The 24,440-nt window shown below is 41.4% G+C and overlaps 3 protein-coding genes across 8 annotated transcripts; all 3 read right to left on the minus strand.

Moving 5' to 3' along the window:
* Nucleotides 1-229: 229 nt before the first annotated feature.
* On the minus strand, nt 230-2,234 carry LOC109417326 (uncharacterized). Its single transcript, XM_062847073.1, has 2 exons — nt 1,027-2,234; nt 230-964 (listed from the first exon to the last, which is right to left on the minus strand). The coding sequence occupies exons 1-2, from the start codon at nt 1,945-1,947 to the stop codon at nt 323-325; spliced, it is 1,563 nt and encodes a 520-aa protein (XP_062703057.1). The 5' UTR covers nt 1,948-2,234; the 3' UTR covers nt 230-322.
* Nucleotides 2,235-3,183: 949 nt separating this feature from the next.
* LOC134287639 (uncharacterized) lies at nt 3,184-4,869 on the minus strand. The gene is made up of 2 exons (XM_062849971.1): nt 3,338-4,869; nt 3,184-3,240 (listed from the first exon to the last, which is right to left on the minus strand). The coding sequence occupies exon 1, from the start codon at nt 4,660-4,662 to the stop codon at nt 3,388-3,390; it is 1,275 nt and encodes a 424-aa protein (XP_062705955.1). The 5' UTR covers nt 4,663-4,869; the 3' UTR covers nt 3,184-3,240; nt 3,338-3,387.
* An 8,287-nt stretch (nt 4,870-13,156) lies between these two features.
* LOC109623197 (uncharacterized) lies at nt 13,157-23,336 on the minus strand. Of its 6 annotated transcripts, none has more exons than XM_020077680.3 (3): nt 22,941-23,063; nt 13,938-14,191; nt 13,157-13,875 (listed from the first exon to the last, which is right to left on the minus strand). In XM_020077680.3, exons 1-3 carry the CDS (start codon nt 22,969-22,971, stop codon nt 13,234-13,236), a joined length of 927 nt encoding a protein of 308 aa, XP_019933239.3. In that variant the 5' UTR covers nt 22,972-23,063; the 3' UTR covers nt 13,157-13,233. The 6 variants fall into 6 exon arrangements, 5 of the variants coding, with proteins under 5 accessions (XP_019933239.3, XP_062703058.1, XP_062703059.1 ...); XM_062847074.1 differs by lacking the exon at nt 22,941-23,063 and adding an exon at nt 23,228-23,336 and having other exon boundaries at nt 13,160-13,875; nt 13,938-14,983; XM_062847075.1 differs by having other exon boundaries at nt 13,160-13,875; nt 13,938-14,983; nt 22,941-23,079.
* Nucleotides 23,337-24,440: the final 1,104 nt, after the last annotated feature.

Genomic DNA, 24,440 nt, shown 5'->3' on the forward strand with positions numbered 1-24,440 from the left:
GAAAGCGGTATCTGGTGGCGTCGAAATACGAATTACATTGGCAATGTTGTGCGGTAAATCAGGGGCTTTCGGAGAGTTTGCGTCTTTTTCAGCAACCGACACAGAATTAGTACTGTGTTAGTTAATAAGAATTTGGAAATAATATCCATTTGATCCATGGAAGAAAAACTGGCATTAAGCTGAGATAAATACATTGGAATCTGGAGGTTGTCAATTACAAATATTGTCATTAAAACATAGATCAAGTGTGGTTTATTGAAGCCTATTCGCCAATTCAGTGGGCATATGTGTTGTAATATTTCCAATCAATCGCTCAAATTTGTTAAAGCCGGGGAAACCAGTTGCGATTTAAAAGCAGCAATTCATCTATATAATTCTTGTATATTCGGTCCCAGCACCCAGTCGGATCCGGGACACAGTGCACTACACAGTTCACCAGTTGCGATTTGAAAGCGGCAATCCCCTCAGATGACACTCGTCTGCCCAAGCCCAGTTCGAGGTATCGCAGGTTTGGATACTTCCTCGCCAACTCGAGCAAATCCTCGTCGGACAACCAATCGGGATGGTGTATTACAAATCGCTTAAGCAGTGGGTTCGTTGGCATATTACCTATCTGTGTATCAATTCCCTTGAAGGTAAGATCTTCTAGTTGATCTAGTTGCTCCAAATCAAGAAGGCTGCTGAGGGTTCCATTCCGATATGTCAGATCATCAATTACCAGACGCTGAAGTTCTCGGAAGTTTCGGCAGATGTGTTTCAATCCTGTCTCGAATGTCCAATCGTCGTCCGGAAAAATCGAAAGTGTTACATCCATGGCGATAACGTTCGGTAGTAGATGTCTTAGTCGTTCGATGCAACTCTCTTCACATTCAAATAGCTCCATGCTTAGGTTTTTCACGCTCACCAACGGATTGCATATTGGGCTATTTGCTGGAACTTCATAGACTGGTCCAAGGCCTAAAGTCTGAGAAGAATTGCAGTTAGTTAAAAACAAAGAAAGCAAAATGTTGCAACAGTTCAACTTACCTTCAAGTATTTAAGACACTCCAACAAATGAAACGGAATCGAATTGAAGCGAGGAACCTTGAATTCGAACAATTCGATTCCTGGACATGCCTTAGTTATCAAATCAATCCCTATTTCTTCAACGACGCAATCCAGTCTGACTTCCTTCAGAAGCTTAAATCCAGCGAAGAATGTTCGTAGATCCCTACCATTTTGTGTCACGCTCAGATTTTCGCCAATTTTCAGCACTTCAGCTTTCGGAAACTGGAGCTGTTCTAAAGGGATAAAAAGTTCTGTTGAATACAAATCCACGTTCTTGAGCTGAGGAGCTAGTCGTTGCAACACAGCCATGGAATCCATTGCATCCTTTGAATTGGTAAAGCTGATGCTGAGATGGGTCACGTTGGGAACATTTAGACTTTCGATCTGCAATTCGTTGTTCAACGGTCCTGGAGTTTGAACTTGCAAAAATGGAGGTATTGTATGCCAGTCCCTGAAGTCCAATCCAACTATCAATTGTTGCAGATTTGACAAACGGCTTAACACCATACATACTTGCTCTGAGCCTAAATGTCCCTTACACTGGAAACTCTCCACATCTGTAGCAAACCGATCCAAAATCTCCAACACATACTGGAAAGGAAAATTGCTGTAAACGTGCCTATTCAGCAAAATATTTCTATAACGGCGGTTGCTTTTGTGTATGAAGTTTCCAGGAGGTCCTATTTTGAGCGCTACTTTACGCAAGAATCCTGGACTGAAAGCCAATCTTTCCCACGTTGTACACACTAGCGAAGCCGACTTACGATCCAAAAATGGAAGAAATGAGAATATCTGCTCCAACACTTCTTCCGGTAGACCTTGGATTGGGAAAAGTTCGTTGTTTATCGCGGAATTGTACTCGAGTGTAACACTTTCAATGGAACTAGTGGTGCTTTCCATTTTGCTGTTTGTTTAGTTTCTTGAACCTAGGTACATTACTTGATCAATAGCACCATACGGACCACTTCAGTTGAGTTCAAGAACGAAATTGTCTCCACAGCTGAGTTGCGTTTATATAACGAGTATAAGAATACGGCTGTAAGTAAATAACAATAACAAATTAACCACACGTGTACAATCTAATTAAAAAATCAAGGATAAATGTGTAAGAAAACACTCAGCATGGAACGATAATTGATGTATTAATCACTAAACGTGACCACTCCGGTACGACACGTACTGCGATTTTCGTTCTACAAAAGAAGAGAATCTGGATCAGTAAGCAAAGCGTTCCGCGTCATACATGCTCTAAGGGCTATTCTCACTGCAACTTTCGGGCCGGGGTTTTCATCACTTCGTTCTCACCACATGTGCTTACCGAGCGGATTCGCCTCAAACATTACACTTATTTTAGGTGAGAATTCTACAGTAAGTTTAACAGGTGGATCTCACTCGGATTGATTGAACTGAAAAAAAACATAAAAGTTTTGTCACAGTGTTACAATGTTCGGAGTCCTTTGCAACTCCCAGAACCCAGAAATGTTTTCTAAGAATTCGGATTGGAGTTTATTCTTTTTTCCTACAGAAATTTCTAAAAGGCATTTTTGTGTAACAATAACAAATGAATTTTCTGACAATTTTTCGATAATTTCCTCCAGGATTTTTTCCTGGGATTCCTTCGGGAATTTCTCCTGGGATTTCTTCAGGAAGTTTACCTGCGATTCCTTAAGAAATTCCTCCTGAGAACCTTCAGGAATTCCTCTCGGGATTCCTTCAGGAATTCCTCATGGGATTCCTTCAGGAATTCCTTCCAGGAGAATTCCTGAAGGAATCTGTTAGCCTCGTAAGCCTTGCTTTTTACATGTAGAAATAAATCATTCTTTGTTCGCTCCTCTAACCGACCAGTCGAGTTTACTCTGCTATCAGGTTATGGGCCGTAGTACGAATAACCATAGAAACGGCCGATCAACAAGCCGAAGAAAATTTTTGTTCGCTTCAAGATTTTTTCACGCTCGAGATTTAGAAGATGTTTCAAGACGGAAGAAACAAAACCAGGCGTTCCGGAGGCAGTGGTAACCAAAACGGAACCGGGAATCAAGCCAGAAGCGGACACGATGGTAACGGAAGACGAAGTTTTTTTTTTTTTTTTTGTTGGTTTTGATTGTTTTTTTTTTCTCGGTGAAACTGAACTGCAATTAAACGTCGTTTTTACGTTTCAACCTACTTTTTTATTTTTTCGGTCATCTTCAGAAACTGTCATACAAATACAATAGAAAAGAACAAAAAAGAAAACATTCACAAATTACAAACATTTCACAATTCATAAAATTGACAAAAACACAACACTTACAAATCCGCCGCCCGTCCGTTTCCCAAGGCGGTACTTTTCATTCTAATTAATTAGCCTACTTCTCTGTGTCGTCGTTCGGTTCGCTGTTGCTCGTCTTTCAGTTTATTAATCAAATTGTTGTATGTGTTGGAGAATCCGTCTACGTCACGCTGCAAGTTTACCGTCGTGTCTTTCTTTACTTTTATGTGGATCACCTCGGCTGTTAGCCTACTCGCGTAGTTGTCGATTCTCTCCAGAATGCAAGTTCTGGAGAAGTCAAAATGATGACCGTTTTCGACCGCGTGTTGGGTGAGTCCCGTAGCTGATGCATTGGTGCGTATTGAGTTTCGGTGTTGCGCAATGCGCTTGTCTAGAGTTTGTGACGTCTGTCCAATGTACTCTTTTTCCTCGCACGCCCCACAAGGAATTGAATATACCACATTTGTTTGCTTCATTGGTGGTATGGCATCTTTGAGCTTGGTGAAAACCGTGTTTTTCAACTTATCACATGGCTTGAATGAAGCTGTGATTTCGTGCTGTTTCAGCGTTTTGCTCACCTTCTCACTGAGACCCGGGATGTATGGGATGGACACGTACTTTTTCGATTCCTCTTTTTTCTCTTCGTTCTCCATCGTGTTGTAGAGTAGATGGACTCGGTCTGTTAACGTACGTTTTATGAGATCCTCCGGGTAGTTGTTGTTGCGGAGAATCTTTTTTACCATTCCAATGCTTTCCTCCCTTCGATCTGTGTCCGTGAGCTTGAGTGCCCGATCGATGAGTGCGATCATCGTGTTTACCTTGTGAGTATGCGGGCTCTCCGAGTGGTAGTCTAGATAGCGACCATCTTTCTGCTTCGGGATCCACATTTTTCGAATCCTCTCACCACTTCGCGAGAGTGTGAGATCCAGGAACCGAAGTGCCTCATCCATTTCTTCCTCCACGGTGAACTGTAGCTTCTCGTCGATGACGTTGAACTGCTCCACCACTTTCTCCACATCTTCTCTTCTCCCAACAATGAAGCAGTCGTCGACGCACCGTCTGTATATGGACAGGGTGATATTTTTCTCCTCTAGTTGTGTTATGGCCTCCTGTTCTACCTTCTCCATGATGAGGTTCGCCACTACCGGTGAAAGAGGGGATCCCATGGGGACCCCCGTTGTTTGGCAGTAGAATTTCCCGTCATACTGGAAAAACGATGCTTCCAGGACAGTTTTCATGGCATGTCTGAAGCTGTCCCATGGAATTGTGGTGTACTCTTGTATTTCTTCCCATTTTGCTTCCACTAGTTGGTATACTTTTTCAACCGGGACGTTGGTGTAGAGGGATACCACGTCCAGCGAGTACATGATGCAACCATCTGGGACGACCACGTGCGAAATTTCATTAGCAAAATCGAAGCTGTTGCGCACATGGTACTGCGTTTTACCCACGACGTTTCCCAAGATTTCCGCTAGGAATTGTGCCACACGATATGTTGCAGTTCCTATGGTTGATACTACAGGGCGGAGAGGTCTGTTCGGTTTATGAATTTTTGGCAGCCCATAGATTCTTGGTGGGTGACAGTTGTAAACCTTGAGTCTGTTTTGACGTAGGACTACGTCTCTCTTTTCTATACCGGGTGTCATTCTAAATTTTCAGAAATCGGCCGCGTTACGTTTAAAGTGGAGATTTTGAGCGTTAATAACTCAGCCATTTCTTGTTGAATTTTCAAAATTTTGGCACCAATCGATTGCAAATCTTTACACCAATTATGTCCAATAATAATATTTGCTGTTTTTCAATAACAAACTATTGAAAAATTGGGAAAAGTGAACCCATGTTTATTCCAGCCAATCACGATCGAGCACATTTTGGATGCTCCCGTCGAATATAAAAGCTACTGCTTCTTCGCATCTTCCCTCATTTGCCTTTGTCGTCTCGCGGTGAACGCATCGAACGAGAGCTGCCCACTTTCTTCGTTTTCACTCATTCTTCTTTGGCGGCCGTGTCGGCTCTGTATCGATGGTTGTCGGCAAGGGTGTGTTGCACATTCACCTTCTAACCGTCTAACGCGGCAGACCAAGGAAGTGTTTCGAAAATTGGATTGATCGACGGTGGTGGCAGAGGCAGCAGCAAAATCCACAGAAAGACCCGCCGTGACGGACGAATTTGCGAGTTGCGTCGCTTTTCTTTCCTCGGGGCCTCGATTTGGATTGAGTGACAGCGGCGCATTGCTGATAGCATCAGGATTCGCATCCACGGCAGCAAGCGGCGGGCCAATTTTCGACGGCGTTCAGCATTCAACAAGGAATAAACCAACACGCATTGCGTGGCATGATGAATTCATGTCATTTTCTGTTCAAAATCGTTCAATATTTAAACGGTTCTTTTCAGGACCATCGAAAATTATTCCTCAAGAGTTGTGAATCAGATAATTATTTCATTCCATCGAACAGGAAAAGTGTGGTGTGACCGAAAAGTGAACGATTGAATGCTTGATGGCCCCGCAACAATGATGATGCCGGCCACCAATGCACAGTGTTTTATTTTGCCGATTCCGTGCGCTTTTTTAATAACGTTTCAACCGATGATTTTAGCGATATAGTTTCTTCGGAGAAGTTTCCACATTAGACAAGGCGCTTCTTTTGACATAAAGAGTTGAATGATCAATCCACCTATAAGTGAGATGAAAAAAATATTTTTTCGAAAAATGCAGATAGACGTTTGATGTGTTCGGCAAAGTTGTGCAAAATGCAATTTTGAACAACTTTGTCAAAGACGCCATAATGCTGAATCTCATACTTTACGAGATATATTGCGTTGTATGTGCATGACCCCTAGAAATCATATATTTCATCATAACATTTTAACGGAATTTTTTAGATTTTTTGCGTCTTGTACAAAGTTGTTTGGAATGTAAAAATACATGTTTTTGCTGAACATCGAAAAACGCTATCTTTTGAAATAAAAAAGTTATTTACAAATTACTGATTTTTATATGGTAACTTTGAACTCGTGTTACTTTTTTCGGCGCAAAATGGCGCAGAGAACCGTTTCGAATAATGAAACAACTATATTTCTACTATATGAAAATGGCTTAAACTTTTGTATACAAGTGTATTCTTTATGTGTCATGGTAAATATACAAACAATAATCAAATATTGAAATTATTTAATAACTTCTTAATTTAAAGAGATAGAATGTCGCAATGTTCAGCAAAATTGTGTATTCTTGTATGCTCAACAACTTTCAAGAACATAAAAAATTGTAGAAAATATTGGTAAAAAGTTATGATTATTTTAACGAATTATAAAAAAAACATATTTAAAAATCACTCAGAAATTGATTTTTATTATAACTTTTAATCCATAATTTTTACATTATTTGCATGTTCTGCAAAGTGGTTTAGCATATAAAAATACACAATTTTGCTGAACATTGCGACATTCTATCTCGTTAAATGAAGAAGTTATTAAATAATTTCAATATTTGATAATTGTTTGTTTATTTACCATAACACATAAAGAATACACTTATATACAAAAGTTTAAGCCATTTTGATATAATAGAAATATAGTTGTTTCATTATTCGGAACGGTTCTCTGCGCCATTTTGCGCCGAAAGCAGTTAGACGAGTTCGAAGTTACTCTATAAATATCAGTAATTTGTAAATAACTTTCTTATTTCAAAAGCTAGCGTTTTTCAATGTTCAGCAAAAACATGTATTTTTACATTCCAAACAACTTTGTAGAAGACGCAAAAAAACTAAAAAAATCCGTTAAAAATTTATGATGAAATATATGATTTCTAGGGGTCATGCACATACAACGCAATATATCTCGTAAAGTATGAGATTCAGCATTATGGCGTCTTTGACAAAGTTGTTCAAAATTGCATTTTGCACAACTTTGCCGAACACATCAAACGTCTATCTGCATTTTTCGAAAAAATATTTTTTTCATCTCACTTATAGGTGGATTGATCATTCAACTCTTTATGTCAAAAGAAGCGCCTTGTCTAATGTAGAAACTTCTCCGAAGAAACTATATCGCTAAAATCATCGGTTGAAACGTTATTAAAAAAGCGCACGAAATCGGCAAAATAAAACACTGTGCAATGGTTCCATCCGGAATTTAGCAACGCTTTATCCTATCCGGACCATTTTTAGTGGAACATTGTTAAATTATAGCATTTTCGAGTTAAAATGATCTGAATCTTCCAATATTTTGGTTACTTTATTCGTTACATGAAACTTTTCTCATTTCTCGGTTGATAAACCGTTTTAAGCGTCTGGTGCATGTGGGGCGGGGCATGCAAACGAAATAAACTGGAAGCCAGCCAAATGGGAGGAGCTTCATCTGCTAATCTAGGGGTATAAAAGCTGTACCCTCTGTTTTCTTTCGTCATTTTCGTTGGATCAGTCAAGGTGGTTGGTGTCACCTCCAGCCCGGCAGCAACACACACCAACACAGCGACGACTCTGCTCGGCCAGGAGTTTCATCCACGGCAGCAAGCTGCCGGTTAGTGTTCGAAGGCATTCAGAATTCAACGCGGCGTAAACCAACCTGGCAGGACCACATCAAAATCGTCCATAATACAAACGGTCCTTTTCAGGACCACAGAAAATCCTACAGAGTTATGAAAAGTGAAAGACAGCTCTGCTTCTCAGCAAAAGTGAAGCCGACCATTAATTTTATCCATAGCAGCAAACAGTGGGTCAGTTTTCGGTGGCCCAGCATTTAGCGCGGAGAAAACCAACACGCATTGCGTGGCATAGTGAATTCATGAACAAACGGTCCTTATCAGGGCCACCGAAAATGATGCCTCAGAAGTTATAAATCGGATTATTTTCATCCATAAATCGAGAAAAGTGGTGTGGAACCAAATAGTAAAAGCGTGTATACTCGTGCGACTCTCCACGAGGTGAGTGTAATTTACATTCACCTCGTGGAGAGTTGCCTTCGCAGCTCCCTCACGACTTTAGTATGCGTGTGCGACCCCTACTCTATTTGGCAAAGTTTTAGACAAAACCACAATGCCAAAGTCGTCCATACATCGTTTCTTGATTGCACGCTTATTAGCTGAGAAAATATCAAGTGAGTGTAACTCTTTGCAAGTGAGTGTTCCCATCCTTGCTCAAGAGTTGTGAATTAGATAATTTCATTCCATCGAACGAGAAAAGTGTGGTGCAACCATCCAATATTTTGGTTACTTCAGCCGTTCAATGAAAATTTTCTCATTTCTTGGTTGATTAATCGTTTGAAGCGTCTGGAGCATGCGGGACGGGTCATGCAAACGGAATAAACTGCAAAGCCAGCCAAATGCGAGGAGCTTCATCTGCTAATCTAGGGATATAAAAGCAGTGTTCTCTGTTTTCTTTCGTCATTTTCGTTGGTTCAGTCAAGAAGGTTGGAGGTGGATGTCACCTGCAGCAAGGCAGCAGCACACCAACTCAGCGACTACTCTCGGCTATCGTGCTAATGATAGTGCCAGGAATCGCATCCATGGCAACGGAGCGGTGGGCCAATTTTCGACGGTGTCCAGCATTCTCCGCAGAGAAAACCAACACGCATTGCGTGGCATGGTGAATGCATCATAATCGTCCATTATTCAAACCGGTTCTTTTCAGGACCATCGAAAATGAATCCTCAAGAGTTAATTAGATAATTTCCAACATCGATCGAGATGTAGTGCAACCAAAAAGCAAAAGACAGAGCATCGTTGCCAGCAATAGTGAAACTGGTCATTATTGTAATCCACGATCGCAATATGATGTTTGGGAAGCTATGGCTTAACGCCTTTCAATATTATAATCATTTCTGGAGCTCGATTTGAATAGGTCGTATGTGCTTTCGTCGATATAAAATTCGATCAGTTGGATTCGCTTATTGAAGCGAAAGCTGTTGAAATTAAACAAAACTTATACATACAGCCGATTCCTTACTTAGCAGGCTTTCCGTTCAATCACTAAAAGTCCTCGAAAAATAATTAATATTGCTATAGTAACTCAAATAAACTGATTGATTTTTATATCGACGAAAGCACATACGACCTATTCAAATCGAGCTCTAGATTTTATCTTTTCGACGAAAATTCTTTCAAACAACGGTTGAACATTTATCTTCAAAATGAAATAATGCTCAACCCCCAAGTGATGGCCAACCACGCGAGTTACGGAAGGTTTAACTAATTAACATCTTATGAATGCGTTCAGTGAAATGAATCATATAACAACTTTAATCAACACACCACTCCGCCGATTTTAATTTTGCCAGTATACATTGTATAGGCCTTTTATGTGATAAATCCGTTAGGCATTTATTTACGAAGGTCGGACAACAATGACCCGAAAAATCAGCTGATGTAAGACTTCAAATGAAAGGGCCCATTTTAATATATAAAAGTCAGAACTTCATTCCAGCCTTTGTCCTACGTCAACATTGCGGTTATGTCTCAAACATTACCCACCCCTAGTTTTTTTTGTTAGAATTGAGCACACATGAAAACATCAAGAACAGAATCAATCGGTTCCGTAATCACTTGTTTTCGAATGGGATGGATTTGGGTGGGTATGATGGCATTCAGCACCCTAGCACAACTTTTTAGAGCTGCTGGAAACACAACTCATCAAGGCACGAGCGGAGTATACCTTGCTTTATATTGCACATTTTTCCACGTGCAAACGCATGGTAATCGTAGTACACAGCGTTAGCAGCGCGTCCGGGTTTCATCGTGGTTCAGTCTCAGCATTCTAGGTTCAATTCCCGAAATAGAAATAAAACTCACCAGAACAAGAGAGCTGGATGAAAATGGTATAAGGAGATTGTTTTTTTCTTTTTTTTTTAGTTGCCTTAAATATACTTTCACATTAGCTATAGTTGATTAACAGCTAATATATGGCACAAGCCTTTTATATACTTTAGCAAAATCTACAGTAAAGCATGTTTTATATCAACAATAGTAGCGCCACTTTCGACTTTAAACCTACTTTAATGGTGCTTATACGACAAAAACCGCATTATACTGCATGCTTTATAATACACTATAAAGTGAATTTAATGTTCCATATACAGCTCCATGGTTACTTGGGTTTGTACTCGCAATATTTTTTATTACTTTATTTTCCATCTTGCATGAATGTATGAGGAAAAAAATATGTGGAGGAAAAATCTGTATCAAGATCATGAAATCTGTATTTTTTCTGTACTCTGTATCCTGTCTGTATCAACCTCTTAAAATCTGTATAATACAGAAAAATCTGTATATCTGGCATCTCTGGTCCCTTCTGTGCCAGCTTCCGGACCGATAGCATTCCGCAGTCTAGTTCCGGGATGTACAGCACGTTCTCCACTTTCACGGTGTTCATTCTTCCGTCTCCATCGACGCACTCCAGGAAGCCTTCTCCAACACCGGCGGAACTCAACACCGAACCGTCCACCAAGTTCACTTTCTGCATCACTTTATCGTCAATCTTCACGAAGAACTTCCGGTCACTGGTCATGTGGCTCGAGCAGCCACTATCCACGTACCAGGACCTCCGCTTCCGCTGACCTCCCACGCCGAAACAAATTCCAGGATTCTTCTTCACTGCAGCTTTCTTCACTTCCGGATCTTTTCTTCCTTCTTCACGAAGCATTGGGCACTCTCTCCGGAAGTGGCCCGGTTTCCGGCAGTTGTAACGTACTCGCTGCCGCACTCGTCCGTTTCGTCTGCTTCGCACATTCAGCGCCCGGTCGTGGCGCTCACCGGATGTTCCTTCTGCTCGCTTCTCCATCCGTCGGTGGTACTCGTCCATGAGCCGCTGCTTGACGAACTCCAACGACTGATCGGCGTCCGGACGGCTCTCCAAGGCCGTCACCAGTCCGTTGTAGGATTCCGGCAGACTCCGGTACACCATCGCTACCTGTAGCGAAGCTTCGATCTTCTGCCCCGCACACGAAAGCCGATCAAAAGGTTCTTCGATCGCGAACAGATGCTCCTCCATGTTCGCACCTTCTTCGTAGTTTAGACTACACAGCTTCTTCAGAAGCGACACTCGCGACGTAACCGTGGCTTTTTCGTGGTACTTCTTTAACTTTCCCCACACTTCGACCGCTGATCTCCCGTCTTTTATTAGCGGTAACTGACTGTCTTCGACGTTTAACACTATCAAGGCCCTAGCCTTTTGATCTTCTTTAGACCACGCCGTAGTCATCGGCACCGGTTTCGCTTCTGAAACCGTATGCCACAGATCGTAGCTGATTAATAACATTTCCATTTTGATCTTCCACGTTTGAAAGTTTTTATTGTTCAAACGCGCAATTAACACTTTCTCTGCCATTTCTTCGAAAATTCGTTTTTCCGTTGGCGCACACTGTGCTCACGAAGGTACAACCAACAACACTCGAACGTACCCGCCGTACCTACACACACGAAGGCGGTACACCGGCAGAGTTTCTTCGGTTCGATCACCTTTCGCTGGTCAAAATGGCACAATCTTCTTTCTTCACTTCGGCTGCGGGACAAAATGGTGCACCACAAAGTCTATCCGGCACCTTGCAACTCGTTCTGGGCGCCTCTTGCTCCGAAAGAGCAATAATTCCGCCGATCACTTTTACCACACAAAGTCTGTCCCAGTCACAGCTGTTCTTCCACCCCACAGCTGCACTCGCCGAACGAACGTTTAATTAATTTTTCTCCCACCGACCGGCACCACACAGAAGCAATCATCCGCGGGATGGTTTTGCACTTCGCGACTGTCCGAGCACTTTTACGGTTCCGCCGCCAGAACTGGGCCCATATAGCCAGTTGGATATGTCACTGAGGCCAACACTGTCTACGGGGGACCACTACCCAGGGCCACCCACAAATTACTGCGGGGGAACTTTCGGTTAGCGTAACGGCGGAGAACACGGGAGTACAAAGCAAGATGCGTTTGCTCGTCGCGGCGGTCGGTTTATTTACTAACAACAAACAATGTATAATGCAAAAACAATAACAATCAACAGAATACATACATACATTAGGCAGGGTCAGCGCAGGGCATTGATGATAAACATCGCAACATATATTAGGCTGGCCCAAATATTTCAACAGAGAATCCTCTCAGAATTCTGTGCAGAATCCTCTCAAGATTCTGTGGAGAATCCTCTCAGGATTTTGCAGAGAATTCTGTCACGATTCTGGAGTCCTGTTAGAATTCCGGGCAGAATCCTGTCAGGATTCTGGTCTTCATCAATAGATGCCTGCTGTACATAATTCGTGCATGGTGGTCTCACAGTTGGATCTCCAACGTGGAGCTTCATCGTCGATGTCTTAAAAAGCCGATAGCGACAGAAATTCTGGAGCGAAAGTGGAGGTGGGTCGGCCACACTCTACGCAGGGGCGGAAACGAAATCTGCAAGCAAGCGTTAGATTGGGACCCAGCAGGACATCGCAGCAGAGGCAGACCCAGAGGCTCATGGCGGCGCTGCAGTCTCAATAACGAAATCAAGCAAGTCGACAGAAGTTTGATCTGGCCACAGGTCTTTCAATTCGGCCCTCTGCATCACAGTGGGTGCCCAGGACTGAAAGTAAGTAAGTTCCATCAAGAAATGCTGCGAACAATACTCGGTGGCAAAGAAGAAAGCGGTATCTGGTGGCGTCGAAATACGAATTACATTGGCAATGTTGTGCGGTAAATCAAGGGCTTTCGGAGAGTTTGCGTCTTTTTTCAGTACATCAGCATCCGACACAGCATCAGTACTGTGTTATTAAATAAGAATTTGGATATAAATAATATCCGTCTGATCTATGGAAGGAAAAACTGGCATTAAGCTGAGATAAATACATTGGAAACTGTGGTTGGCAATTACAAATACTGTCATTAAAACATTGATCAAGTATGGTTTATTGAAGCCTATTCCCCTATTCTGTGGACATATGTGTTGTGATATTTCCAATCAATCGCACAAATTTGTTAAGGCCGGGGAAACCAGTTGCGATTTAAAAGCAGCAATTCATCTATATAATTCTTGTATATTGGGTCCCAGCACCCAGTCGGATCCGGGACACAGTGCACTACACAGTTCACCAGCTGCGATTTGAAAGCGGCAATCCCCTCAGATGACACTCGTCTGCCCAAGCCCAGTTCGAGGTATCGCAGGTTTGGATACTTCCTCGCCAACTCGAGCAAATCCTCGTCGGACAACCAATCGGGATGGTGTATTACAAATCGCTTAAGCAGTGGGTTCGTTGGCATATTACCTATCTGTGTATCAATTCCCTTGAAGGTAAGATCTTCTAGTTGATCTAGTTGCTCCAAATCAAGAAGGCTGCTGAGGGTTCCATTCCGATATGTCAGATCATCAATTACCAGACGCTGAAGTTCTCGGAAGTTTCGGCAGATGTGTTTCAATCCTGTCTCGAATGTCCAATCGTCGTCCGGAAAAATCGAAAGTGTTACATCCATGGCGATAACGTTCGGTAGTAGATGTCTTAGTCGTTCGATGCAACTCTCTTCACATTCAAATAGCTCCATGCTTAGGTTTTTCACGCTCACCAACGGATTGCATATTGGGCTATTTGCTGGAACTTCATAGACTGGTCCAAGGCCTAAAGTCTGAGAAGAATTGCAGTTAGTTAAAAACAAAGAAAGCAAAATGTTGCAACAGTTCAACTTACCTTCAAGTATTTAAGACACTCCAACAAATGAAACGGAATCGAATTGAAGCGAGGAACCTTGAATTCGAACAATTCGATTCCTGAACATGCCTTAGTTATCAAATCAATCCCTATTTCTTCAACGACGCAATCCAGTCTGACTTCCTTCAGAAGCTTAAATCCAGCGAAGAATGTTCGTAGATCCCTACCATTTTGTGTCACGCTCAGATTTTCGCCAATTTTCAGCACTTCAGCTTTCGGAAACTGGAGCTGTTCTAAAGGGATAAAAAGTTCTGTTGAATACAAATCCACGTTCTTGAGCTGAGGAGCTAGTCGTTGCAACACAGCCATGGAATCCATTGCATCCTTTGAATTGGTAAAGCTGATGCTGAGATGGGTCACGTTGGGAACATTTAGACTTTCGATCTGCAATTCGTTGTTCAACGGTCCTGGAGTTTGAACTTGCAAAAATGGAGGTATTGTATGCCAGTCCCTGAAGTCCAATCCAACTATCAATTGTTGCAGATTTGACAAACGGCTTAACACCATACATACTTGCTCTGAGCCTAAATGTCCCTTACACTGGAAACTCTCCACATCTGTAGCAAACCGATCCAAAATCTCCAACACATACTGGAAAGGAAAATTGCTGTAAACGTGCCTATTCAGCAAAATATTTCTATAACGGCGGTTGCTTTTGTGTATGAAGTTTCCAGGAGGTCCTATTTTGAGCGCTACTTTACGCAAGAATCCTGGACTGAAAGCCAATCTTTCCCACGTTGTACACACTAGCGAAGCCGACTTACGATCCAAAAATGGAAGAAATGAGAATATCTGCTCCAACACTTCTTCCGGTAGACCTTGGATTGGGAAAAGTTCGTTGTTTATCGCGGAATTGTACTCGAGTGTAACACTTTCAATGGAACTAGTGGTGCTTTCCATTTTGCTGTTTGTTTAGTTTCTTGAACCTAGGTACATTACTTGATCAATAGCACCATACGGACCACTTCAGTTGAGTTCTATCTCCACAGCTGAGTTGCGTTTGTATAACGAGTATAAGAATACGGCTGTAAGCAAATAAAAATAACGAATTTACCACATGCGTACAATCTTATTAAACCCGATTTAATCCACCTATGGTGAACAGAACCCTTCTTACACTTATTAAAACTAAATAGTTGTATATTATTTATTATTGTATTGTTGTATTATTTGTATTTAACATATTTATTTTGTGTGATGGACCAAAAGTTCTAGAAAATATTGTGGATTTGGCATCTAGTGGATTGGTTTCCAAAATAGCATCATGGACCATGGACTAAACTACCAGAAATGCCAGACACCTTCTAGAATCTTGTGTGAAATTTTAAAAAAATAGCTTACATATTCTGGAATATTGTATCTTTTAACTGCCAAAAGATCTTGAATCGATTAACAAATGGATAAAAAAATCAGCGAGATACACTTTGTCTAATATCTCTTAATCAGTCGAATAAATAAGCTCTGAAGTACTTGGTATTCATGGTTATGGTAGTATATCTACTATGCTAATCAGTTTTGGAAGTAGCTAGTTATTTTGGCTGTCCAGTTCATGCATTTCTTCCACAATATACAGGGTGTTAGGTTCCTGAGTGCAAACTTTTTAAAGGGTGATAGAGGACCATAAATGGAGAAAAAAAATGTTCTACGCATATGGTCAAATCTCAACCGTTACGTAGTTATTGAACGTCCCATGTTTATGACTCTTATTGCCTTAACTGGCAATAACTTGAAAATGGTCAAATTTATCGAAGTTTTTTTACCCTTATTCGAAAGATTATTGAATTTTCTAACAAATGGCACCTTTGAATCGATTGGTTCAGTTAAACAACTAAGTTTTCTAGAGCAAAATAGCTAAAAATAGTGTATTTTTTTTGGTTTTTGTCAATTATCTTTGAAACATGCGTAATGAATTAAAATTCTTTCTTTTGCAAAGTTGTGGCCCCTATTACACTCTACAATTCGTTCTTTGACACCAAACTTCTAGCTCTTATCGTTTAGTTGCAATTTTGATTTAAATGTGCGGCACAACGCGCAAAAAAGTGCTTTCCATGACAGTTGCAAATTTATGATCTGAAATGCGATGTTAAAATCGAATTTGCAACAAAACGATAAGAGCTAGAAGTTTGGTGTCAAAGAACGAATTGTAGAGTGTAACAGGGGCCACAACTTTGCAAAAGAAAGAATTTTAATTTATTACGCATGTTTCGAAGATAATTGACAAAAACCAATAACAATACACTATTTTTAACTATTTTGCTCTAGAAAACTTAGTTATTTAACTAAACCAATCGATTCAAAGATGCCATTTATTGGAAAATTCAATAATCTTTCGAATAAGGGTAAAAAAACTTCGATAAGTTTGACCATTTTCAAGTTATTGCCAGTTAAGGCAATAAGAGCCATAAACATGGGAAGTTCAATAACTACGTAACGGTTGAGATTTGACCATATGCTTAGAACATTTTTTTTCTCCATTTATGGTCCTCTATCACCCTTTAAAAAGTTTACACTCAGGAACCTAACACCCTGTATAAATTCAAAGCTTTCATTTAACATATTGTTAGTTTTCATAGAATTCTGTTTATTTTTAATTTGTTATTTATAATTTTATTGAAAACAATAACCTGCTAGTATACACTTTATATGAGGTCAGCATTATTCATTGAACAATAATTTCCCATAGACTGGTCAAAAGCTCATGCAAGATAACAAATGAATATAATAATAAAAAGGAATTCGAAAGATATCTCAGTAACCAAATGTCCAATCGAAATAAAATTTCAGGGTCTTTTACAAGGATACTGTAGCTTTCATTTGGTGCTAAGAGAACCCAAATCGGTTGACAGACGGCTGAGATATTTATTATGATACACTTGGTCAAAAATCTCTCAAAAGGTTAACCTGTATTACTCCCAAGTACTCTTTGCAAGATATCTCGATAACCAAATGTCCAATCCTAATAAAATTGTATAGGGTTCTACTAGGATGTTAAAGCTTTCATTTGGTGCCAGGAGAACCGAAATCGGTTGACAGACGGTTGAGATATTTATTATGAAGTTTAGTTGTATAAATCCAAAGTACTTTTCGAAAGATATCTCGGTAACCAAATGTCCAATCGAAATAAAATTTCTGGGCGATCTACTAGGATGCTGTAGCTTTCATTTGCTGCCAAGAGAACTCTCAAAAAGCTAACCTATATTACTTCAAAGTATTCTTCGAGATAAGTAAGCACAGCATGCCGCCTCATACATACTTTAGGGGCTATTCTCACTGCGACGTCCGAGCCGTGACATACATCACTTCGTTCTCACTACACCGTGCAGATCCGCCCCAAACATGTCACTTATTTTCTACAGCAAGTTTAACAGGTGGATCTCACTCGGATTGATTGACCTGAAGAAAAAACCTTTGAAACTACCGGAAACAAAATATGTTTTCTTGGAATTTGGATTGGAGTTTATTCTTTTTTCCTACAGAAATTTCTAAAATGCATTTTTGTGTAATAATCACAAATGAGTAATCCATCAATTTTTCGATAATTTCCTCCAGGAATTTTCCCAGTTATTCCTTCGGGAACTTCACTTTGGATTTCTTCAGGAATTCTTCCTGGGATTCCTTCAGGACTTCCTCCTAAGATTCCTTCAGGAATTCCACTTGGAATTCTTTCAGGAATTCCTCCTGAGATTCCTTCAGGAATTCCTCCTGGGATTCCTCTTGTGATTCCTTCAGGAATTCCTCCTGGGATTCCTTCAGGAATTCCTCCTGCAATTCCTTCAGGAATTCCTCCTGGAATTCCTTCAGGAATTCCTCCTGGGATTCTTTCAGGAATTCCTCCTGGGTTTTCTTCAGGACTTCCTCCTGAGATTCTTCCAGGTATTCCTCCTGGGATTCCTTCAGGAATACCTCCTGGAATTTCTTCAGGACTTCCTCCTAAGATTCTTCCAGGTATTCCTCCTGGGATTCCTTCAGGAATTCCACTTGGGATTCGTTCAGGAATTCCTCTTGGAATTCTTTCAGGAATTCCTCCTGGGATTCCTTCAGGAATTCCTCCTGGGATTCCTCCTGGGATTCCTCCTGGGATTCCTTCAGGAATTCCTCCTGGGATTCCTTCAAGAATTCCTCCTGGAATTCCTTCAGGAATTCCTTCTGGAATTCCTTAAGGAATTCCTCCTGGGATTCCTTCAGGAATTCCTCCTGGATTTTTTTCGGAAATTTCTCCTGGGACTCCTTCAGGAATTTCACCTGAGATTCTATAAGGTATTCCTACTGGGATACCTTCGGGAATTTCTCCTGGGATTCCTACAGGAATTCCTCCAGGGATTCCTTCAGGAATTTCACCTGGGATTCCTTCAGGAATTCTTCTTGGGTTTCCTTCAGAAATTCCTCCAGGAATTCATTCAGGAGGGAATCCTCCAGGGTTTCCTTAAGGAATTTTTCCTTGGATTGCTTCAAGAATTCCTCCAGAAATTCCTTTGAGAACTCCTCCAAAGATTCCACCAGCAATTCCTCCAGGGATTCCTTTAACAATTTCTCCTGGGATTCCTTCAGGATTTCTCCAGCAATTCCATCTGGGATGTCTTCGGAAATTGCTCCAGGGATTCCTTCAGGAATTACTCAAGAGATTCCTGCTGGAATCCTTCAGAGATTCCTTAAGGAATCCTCCATGGATTCCTTCAGGAATCGTGGATGGATTCCTTCAGGAATCCTGCATGCATTCCTTCGGTAATTCTCCATGCATTCCTTCAGGAATCCTCCAGGAATTACTTCAAGAAACCTCCAGGAATTACTTTAGTAATTCCACCAGGGTTTCCTCCAGGAAACCATCCAGGGATAATTTCAGGAAATCCTCCACAGATTCCTTCAGGAATTTCTCCTGAATCCTCCAGGGAATCCTTCAGGAAATCTTCCAGGGATTTCTTCAGGAAATCTTCCAGGGATTCCTTCAGGAATTCCTCCTGGAATTCCTTCAAGAATTTCACCTGGGATCCCTCCAGGAATTCCTCCTGGGGTTCCTTCACGGAATCTACCAGGGATTTCTTCAGGAATTCCTCCAGGGAATAATTCAGTAATTCTTCATGTGATTGTTTTGAAGATTCCTTAAAGGGTTTCCTACAGGAATCCTCTAGGCATTTCTTCAGGAATTTCTCCAAGGATTCCTTCAGGATTTCTTCTTGGGTTTCTTTCAGAAATTCCTAAAGGAATTCATTCAGAAGGGAATCTTGCAGGGTTTCCTCCAGGATTTTTTTCTTGGATTGCTTCGTGAATTCCTCCAAAGATTCCTTCAAGAATTACTCAAGAGATTCCTGCTAGAGAATCCTCTCAGGATTCTGTAGAGAATACTCTCAGGATTCTGTGGAGAATCCACTCTGGATTCTGTGCAAAACCCTCTCAGGGTTTTCTGCAGAATCCTCTCAGGATTCTATGTAGAATTCTCTCAGGATTCTGTGCAGAATCCTATCAGGTTTCGGTGCAGAATCCTTTCATTTTATGTGCAGAATGCTTGCAGGATACTGTGCAGAATCCTCTCAGGATACTGTGCAGAATCCTCTCAGAATACTGTGCAGAATCCTCTCAGGATACTGTGCAGAATCCTCTCAGGATTCTGTGCAGAATCCTCTCAGGATTCTGTGCAAAATCCTCTCAGGATTCTGTGCAAATTCCTCTCAGGTTTCGGTGCAGAATCCTTTCAGAATTGTGTGCAGAATCCTCTCAGGACTCTGTGCAGAATCCTCTCAGGATTCTGTGCATAATCTTTTCAGAATTATGTGCAGAATCCTCTCAGGATTCTGTGCAGAATACTCTCAGGATTCTGTGGAGAATCCTCTCAGGATTCTGTGCAGAATCCTCTCAGGATTCTGTGCAGAATCCTCTCATTCTGTGGAAAACATTCCCAGGATTATGTGGAGAATCCTCTCAGGATTTTGTAGAAAATCCTGTCAGAATTCTGGGCAGAATCCTGTCAGGATTCTGGGGGGAATCCTCTCAGGATTCTGTGCAGAATCCTCTTAGAATTCGGTGCGAAATCGTCTCAGGATTTTGTGCAGAATCTTCCCAGGATTCTATGCAGAATCCTCTCGGGGTTCTGTGCAGAATCCTCACAGAATTCTGTGCAGAATCCTCTCAAGATTTTGTGGAAAATCCTCTCAGGATTCTGTGGAGAATCCTCTCAGGATTTTGTGCAGAATCCTCTCATGATTCTGTGCAGAATCCTCTCAGGATTCTGTGCACAATCCTCTCAGGATTCTGTGCAGAATCCTCTCAGGATTCTGTGTAGAATCCTCTCAGGAATATGTGCTGAATCCTCTCAGGAATCTGTGCAGAATCCTCTTAGAATTATGTGCAGAATCCTCTCAGGATTCTGTGGAGAATCCTCTCAGGATTCTGTGGAGAATCCTCTCAGGATTCGGTGCAGCATCCTCTCAGGATTCTGTGCAGAATCCTCTCAGAATTCGGTGCAGAATCCTCTCAGGATTCGGTGCAGAATCCTCTCAGGATTCTGTGCAGAATTCTCTCAGGATTCTGTGCAGAATCCTCTCAGGATTCTGTGCAGAATCCTCTCAGGATTCTGTGCAGAATCCTCTCAGGATTCTGTGCAGAATCCTGTCAGGATTCTGTGCAGAATCCTCTCAGAATTCTGTGGAGAATCCTCTCAGGATTCGGTGCAGAATCTTCTCAGGATTCGGTTTTGAATCCTCTCAGGATTCGGTGCAGAATCCTCTCAGGATTCGGTGCAGAATCTTCTCAGGATTCGGTTTAGAATCCTCTCAGGATTCTGTGCAAAATCCTCTCAGGATTCTGTGCAAAACCCTCTCAGGATTCTGTGCAAAATCCTCTCAGAATTCTGTGCAGAATCCTCTCAGGATTCTGTGCAGAATCCTCTCAGGATTCGGTGCAGAATCTTCTTAGGATTCGGTTTAGAATCCTCTCAGGATTCGGTGTAGAATCCTCTCAGAATTCGGTGCAGAATCCTCTCAGGATTCGGTGCAGAATCCTCTCAGGATTCGGTGCAGAATCTTCCCAGGATTCGCTGCAGAATCCTCTCAGGATTTGGTGCAGAATCCTCTCAGGATTCTGTGGGGAATCCTCTCAGGAATCTGTGGGAATCCTCTCTGGATTCTGTGGGAATCCTCTCAGGATTCTGTGGGAATCCTCTCAGGATTCTGTGGGAATCCTCTCAGGATTCTGTGGGAATTCTCTCAGGATTCTGTGCATACCCCTTTCAGGATTTTATGCAGAATCCTCTCAGGATTCTGTGCAGAATCCTCTCAGGATTCTGTGCAGAATCCTTCCAATTGTGGAAGAATGTTAGGCGTTATTTCTCAAGGATCCGTAAATAATGTGTGTTCATATTTTAAAACTTGACCATGGGATTACCTGCAACTACGCACCAGATTTTTTTCTGAGTTCTAGTAAATGTTTCGAAACGAGAAGTTGTTATCGGAATTTCATCAGTTTTAATTTGAAAAGGATGATTTAAAAAAAACTACTGCTCTCAAAACAATTCCTAGCGAAAATGATAACAGGATTTAAGCCGTGAAATTCCACTCAAAATATATTAAAAATTCGAAAACGATGAGAAAACTCCCTTAGGAATCTCTTGGAAAATCACCACTAGCAATACATGACTAAAACTATGCTACCTGCCGTGCAGCCACCGGAGAGTGGCAGATATCGTCTCCCGGCACGCTGAAGTGAGAATAGCCCTTAAAAGTTGGAGCCCACATTGCGGCTCTCTATGCACTGCATGAACGTCCTATCAATCCAATCCATTTCGACGATCACATCACATCTGTTGGCCTATCGATAGATGGTCATGTGCGCATTGATCGTAAACACAGTGCGACAATAACCGTTACCGTTTGACAGCTTCTAATCTGAACACTTTTAATAAGACCCCCTCTAATCTAATAAAAAATGGGTCAAACGTCATTCTGATAATGAACGGGGTGAAATGGAACGCAGAATCAAAACAAAACATCAAATAAGGCTGCCAGCAGTGTGTTCTTCCATCGCCCACAGGGTTGCTAGAAGTTCAAACTAAAAATGAACCCCGTTGGTTTGCATAAGATGTCGTCCAAACCAACGCAACTTTCGCTCGCGGCAGCGATTTTTTACAGGCGAAGGTACTTCGAAACCGATCCACGCATGGTCAAGCGAACGCCATTGTACAATGTTTCCGTCGTATATCACTGGCGATACTCATGGACGAGGGTGCTATGACCGTAACCAATAGAATTGATCATGACCGTAACCAATACAATTGATGATGCTTCAAAAATTTTGGTCGTTGACAGAAGTTCACGACTTTTGTTTTATTTTGTAAACTAGTGTTATTAACCGTCATTGTACCCTTAACCCTTCAGCGCGCGCGCTGTTGTAAAAAGTACAGCACTACCAAAAAACCTCGCTTTTCGTAAACAGCGCGAGCGCGGTGCAGTTTCAGTTGCTTGATGTCGCGCGTCCTGGAAGGTTAATTGAATCTTTATTAGACGAGTATCAAAATACAACAGAATTCACAATATAACACTTAATTGCTGGAGAATAGACATGATCTATCATAACTTAACGAAAGTAATCACTGTGTAATGTCAATCAGTTTCTTCTCAACAACTTTAGACTTGACAACTTCGCGCAATTCACAGGCACTCAGCTTGGTTTAACAGACAGAAGTTTCATTGTTGATTCAGCATTGTACATATCGGACTCGACAAGCATGAGTCACATCCGGAAGCTTCCGAAACATATGTCTAGCAAACGAAATGCCGTTTATACATAAAGCTGAAATTCCGACATTTTGTCAAACCAACTTTGAATAGTAAGCCAGTCAAAATGTCAGCTTGATACAGCATTTCGTTTGCTAGATGTATTGTGAGTTTCATTGGCCACTGGATTCCAAGGTCGATTCGACACCATATTTCAAACGTGCTTTTCAACGAACCTCGTCAATTTGATGTCTCTTTGCTCCCACTTTTGCACACCTACCTTGTTTTTTGATGCGACCTTCTGCTGTCATCGTTGAAAAAAGAAAGAGAGCGAAGATGTAATGTGAGTGAGGCAGCAAAAAAGCACGTGCCACTGCGTCACTTTTGACACTTTCGACTGTGAAACCAGGTGTGAAGGCAAAAACGGACGATTTTTGGGACTGCTCGCAGTACGAACGTTCCGAGCCGACGACGGTTCGATTAGGGAATACCCGCACAATATGTTTGGGAAATGACAAAATGCGACTCCGTATAATCGAGTCCGACATGTGTAAACACGAAACGTACCCAGAGAACAAGTAAGACCGTGTTGTATCGGTCGGCAGCCAACTGTAGTACTGGCTTTCTAACTCTGCTGCTGCCTATGCTTGCTCCTAATGATAATCGGGCAGCAGGACGGAGAAACAAAGGCGGATGGGGTTTCAGTGTGTATTTATCATCGCAGATAAGGGCAAATCGCTCTTGTTGTGAATCAGCGTGGAGAAATGCCGGACTGGCAAAAGCGTTGACTCGATTCTCTGGACAACGATAATATTAGGCCAAGGTATTGCGGCGCTCATAATAAATCCACATTAGGCGGCGGCGATATGGCCGCTTGGAGATTCCCGCGATACAGACGCATTGTCAAAACAGAACAGATAGGGTAGTTGTTCCCTTCGTTGTGGTAGTACCTAATGTTGCGATAATGGCAATTGAGCACTTTTTCGACTAAAATATTACCAAAAGGTATTTTTAATAGATGTATGGTGCTTCAATTATGAGATTGAGCCTTTTATTTGCTTAAGATTTGCCGAAAAACCTATTTAAAAAAATATTTTCCTTAATGTGCTTGCTGCTGTGTTCCTATTTTTGCGGTAGTGTTCCTAATGTTGCGGTATCCCATATGATTTCAATGGGATACCGTTACAAATAGGAACAAATACCGCAACATTAGGAACACAATATTCGTTCAGATAAAAACGAATAAAATGTTCATAACAACACCAAAGTGGCAATATTTCGTTATTTTCCTGTAGATTAAGGATGGATTTCATTATTTTCAATTCAATCCATGTAAAAAGTTTGCTTGGGGCGATACAATTGTGGTTTAAACATGAACCAAGTGCTTAACTCCTCCATGATCGGATCAAATACCCTATGCAATTCTTATTAAACTTTTCCTAGCCGGGCTAGTTTGTATTGATCAACATACATTTAGTAAAATTCTGCTCCGCGAATGCGGAAAGAAAAAGCCACACTTCAATATTTTTGGCAAGAAATTTAAAGGCTACACCGTTTTCATTCTACACATCACTTGTTTTCTGATAGAATGCGTTTGGGAGCGTAAGATTACTAAAGGCACTGACACCCAGTCCCTTAATTTTCAGCCAGAACTGAAAAACTTATTTTGATCGGCTTTAGCATTGAACCAAATTAATCCAGATGATCGTAAGGATTAGATTGATTAAGGTCCATTTCCAAATCTTTCTCATTATCTGGAAAAGTAGTCTTATGTTTGCAT

Source organism: Aedes albopictus, chromosome 1 (assembly GCF_035046485.1).
Source record: "Aedes albopictus strain Foshan chromosome 1, AalbF5, whole genome shotgun sequence".
NCBI lineage: Eukaryota > Metazoa > Arthropoda > Insecta > Diptera > Culicidae > Aedes > Aedes albopictus.